Source organism: Sinocyclocheilus grahami, unplaced genomic scaffold, assembly GCF_001515645.1.
Source record: "Sinocyclocheilus grahami isolate Dianchi unplaced genomic scaffold, SAMN03320097.WGS_v1.1 scaffold1189.1, whole genome shotgun sequence".
NCBI classification, from domain to species: domain Eukaryota; kingdom Metazoa; phylum Chordata; class Actinopteri; order Cypriniformes; family Cyprinidae; genus Sinocyclocheilus; species Sinocyclocheilus grahami.
In genome coordinates this window covers 11,019-14,320 of record NW_015506368.1, presented here as the reverse complement: position 1 = coordinate 14,320, position 3,302 = coordinate 11,019, and the positions used below count along the sequence as shown (strand labels likewise).

Here is a 3,302-nt window from a genome sequence, read left to right as displayed (position 1 = left end):
ATAATGTGAACTGATGGCTTCAACAAAAGCGTATACCTTCAATTAGCTCATTAAAAATATTTAATGCAATTAATGCAGGGGATATAGAAAGTTTATATAAAGTTTTTATTAAATACACATAAATGTACAATGTAATTAAGTATTTTGTTTTTACTTGATTTGCTTGCTGCAACTCTGATTAGTGGGATTTTATGTTCAGCATCATGGGTAACGTAATTTTTCTAATTCAGTTGTTAAATTTGATTTATTTTGGAATAATGTGAACTGATGGCTTCAACAAAAGCGTATACCTTCAATTAACTCACAGTAAAATATAATATATATACGTATATGTATATGTATATATGTATGTATATGTATATGTTCTATATGTATATAGCTCTTCAATTGCACGCACAAAGGCGCCGGCGCGCGCTGTAGCCTGTATCCCTACATATCAAAGCACGAAATAAACTGCGAGCATGCAATGTCGTGGTCCGTTAAGTGATGAAGTTACCAAAAAGGTATTACGATTAAAGCTGCCTTAAAACTGTGCATGCATGTAATATATTTTATATGAGTCACATTTAAGAACATGTCTCTGAAATAGTTTTCAAAACTGTCCTAGAGCAGCCCAGCACTGTCTCACTCATCTAACACACCCAATTTAACTGGTCAGCTCATTAACAGAGACTTTTAAGACCTCAAGTGGGTCAGAAAAGGTCAAAAGAGTTGAGAGAAAATATGATGCGTGTCAGATCCGCATCACGTTCAGCAGTGGCAGCTCTTAAAGAAATAACAGCCAAAACAACCTAATAACCAGCTGCTGTTAATTAAGTATTTTGTTTTTACTTGATTTGCTTGCTGCAACTCTGATTAGTGGGATTTTATGTTCAGCATCATGGGTAACGTAATTTTTCTAATTCAGTTGTTAAATTTGATTTATTTTGGAATAATGTGAACTGATGGCTTCAACAAAAGCGTATACCTTCAATTAGCTCATTAAAAATATTTAATGCAATTAATGCAGGGGCGGGGCTAGGGTTGGCCACCCCACTCACAGCTGCTGCTTCTGTCACTTTTTCTCTTGACAAGAAGTGCATTTATTCAGTCGCAGAACGACTGAGAACGGGAGACGTTTCAGACGCGTGCTCCACTTCACTTCAGCAGCAGGAGCGAGTGCGGAAACGGTACTGTGCTCGCAGCACGTGCTCTTCAATTGCACGCACAAAGGCGCCGGCGCGCACTGTAGCCTGTATCCCTACATATCAAAGCACGAAATAAACTGCGAGCATGCAATGTCGTGGTCCGTTAAGTGATGAAGTTACCAAAAAGGTATTACGATTAAAGCTGCCTTAAAACTGTGCGTGCATGTAATATATTTTATATGAGTCACATTTAAGAACATGTCTCTGAAATAGTTTTCAAAACTGTCCTAGAGCAGCCCAGCACTGTCTCACTCATCTAACACACCCAATTTAACTCGTCAGCTCATTAACAGAGACTTTTAAGACCTCAAGTGGGTCAGAAAAGGTCAAAAGAGTTGAGAGAAAATATGATGCGTGTCAGATCCGCATCACGTTCAGCAGTGGCAGCTCTTAAAGAAATAACAGCCAAAACAACCTAATAACCAGCTGCTGTGTTGTCTATAAATCAAAGGACAGAAAAAAGAGGAAACAATAACTTTTATAGCTTTAAGGATTCATCTAGGCTATATTTAATTTAGAATTTGTTTGATATTTAAAAAATATACTGTCTTTTGTTTGTACATTAATTTGAAGATTGAATGTGAAATTATTGCAATATAAAAGTATATTTAAAAACTTTAATGTTAGGTGGGATTAATCACGATTAATTTCAGAAAAATGTATGATTAATTTTTTTAATCGATTGACAGCAATAATAAATATATATATATACATATATACATGCGCGCGCACACACACATATATATGTGTATGTATATTGACTTTTTATTTTTGAAACCGACTGTTGCAGCCCTTTGGGGCGGGGCTAATTGCAGTTCTATTTAGTTACTCTAGTTACACGCTTACAGACTTTTTTTCCACTCTTTAAACACATTCAAGGCCACCTAATAGCACTAGCAGCAAGTTCATAATTACATTTCTGGAGTGTTTCAGTGCTCCTGTTAACTTTAGCTGTAGGAGGAAGTGAGTATACAGATGAGACGATAGAACCGCTTAGGTGAAAAAGTCACTAGTGACTCACATGTACAACTCTCAGTTCTCAGTTCAAGTCTCTTTCTTTGTCAACTTCAAGTGAAAGGTTTTTATTTAGTTTCGATACAAATCCAGAATGCCCTTAGTAACCACATAGCAAAATGCTGAAACCATTGATAACACTTCATTATCATGGTTGTGACTTTTACACTAAGTGCTACTCACATTTACTGAAAATCAGTTTAATCGGTTTTATTATTTTTCTGTTATGCTCATTTTCACATTCATTTAGTAGAGAATGTCCAAATAAATGGATCCATTTGGCTCAGTAGAACACAAATCTTCGTCTCTTTCAGCCAACTGTGTTTTAAAGCGTCTCCTACACTGTTTTTGTGTGTCTTTGCCAGGTATTTAGACCTGGATCTGGTGGTGAGAGATAAAGACGGGAATATTCTGGATCCTGACCTGACCAGCACTGTCAATCTGTTCCGAGCGCATGAAACCGCGTCCAAGCAGATTGAAGCTCGCATCCAAGAGGAAAAGGTAAACGATATTAGACTGTTTTCATCCATTATGGCACTTACATTTTTTTTCCGATACCTGCGATTGATTTGGATTGAGATATTTTAATGTGTTTGGTGTTTGGATTGTGAAGGTGCAAGGCCTAAAAGCCGACGGCACACTCACATCGGCTCTGTTTTTTCTCATCACCACCTGCTTTGATGTTTAATAAACACCTTGAATATTAACTGTTACTTCATATTTATATTTGGACGCAACTATTTTGTGAAGCACAACCACTAAACCACATGAAAAAGTCCCTGAAAAAGCTCTGAAACACCATCGCTGACATGTGAGAGGTTGCACGGGAACAGAGAGCGTGAAAGCGAACCATCTCACTTCCCATCTTTGCTGTGGGGCTCAGTGTGACAAATGGATGGTGATATAGCGCAAAAAAAAAATAACATTTGTATTACAGCATCAATGTGTATTCACCCTCCCCCCCCCAATCAGAGCAACCATTGCTTACAAACAGCCATTCTTATATATATATATATATATATATATATATATATGTGTGTGTGTGTGTGTGTGTGTGTGTGTGTGTGTGGCTCTGTGTGTGTGTGTGTGTCTGTCTGTGTA

The 3,302-nt window shown here is 37.3% G+C and overlaps 1 protein-coding gene across 1 annotated transcript in view; it reads left to right on the top strand.

Moving 5' to 3' along the window:
- LOC107567798 (dedicator of cytokinesis protein 1-like) overlaps positions 1-3,302 on the top strand; it is a 16,298-nt gene that overhangs the window by 5,124 nt on the left and 7,872 nt on the right. The window contains exon 5 of the mRNA XM_016253564.1: positions 2,567-2,702. Coding sequence (XP_016109050.1) covers positions 2,567-2,702 — 136 coding nt within the window. The remainder of the gene's footprint in view (positions 1-2,566; positions 2,703-3,302) is intronic.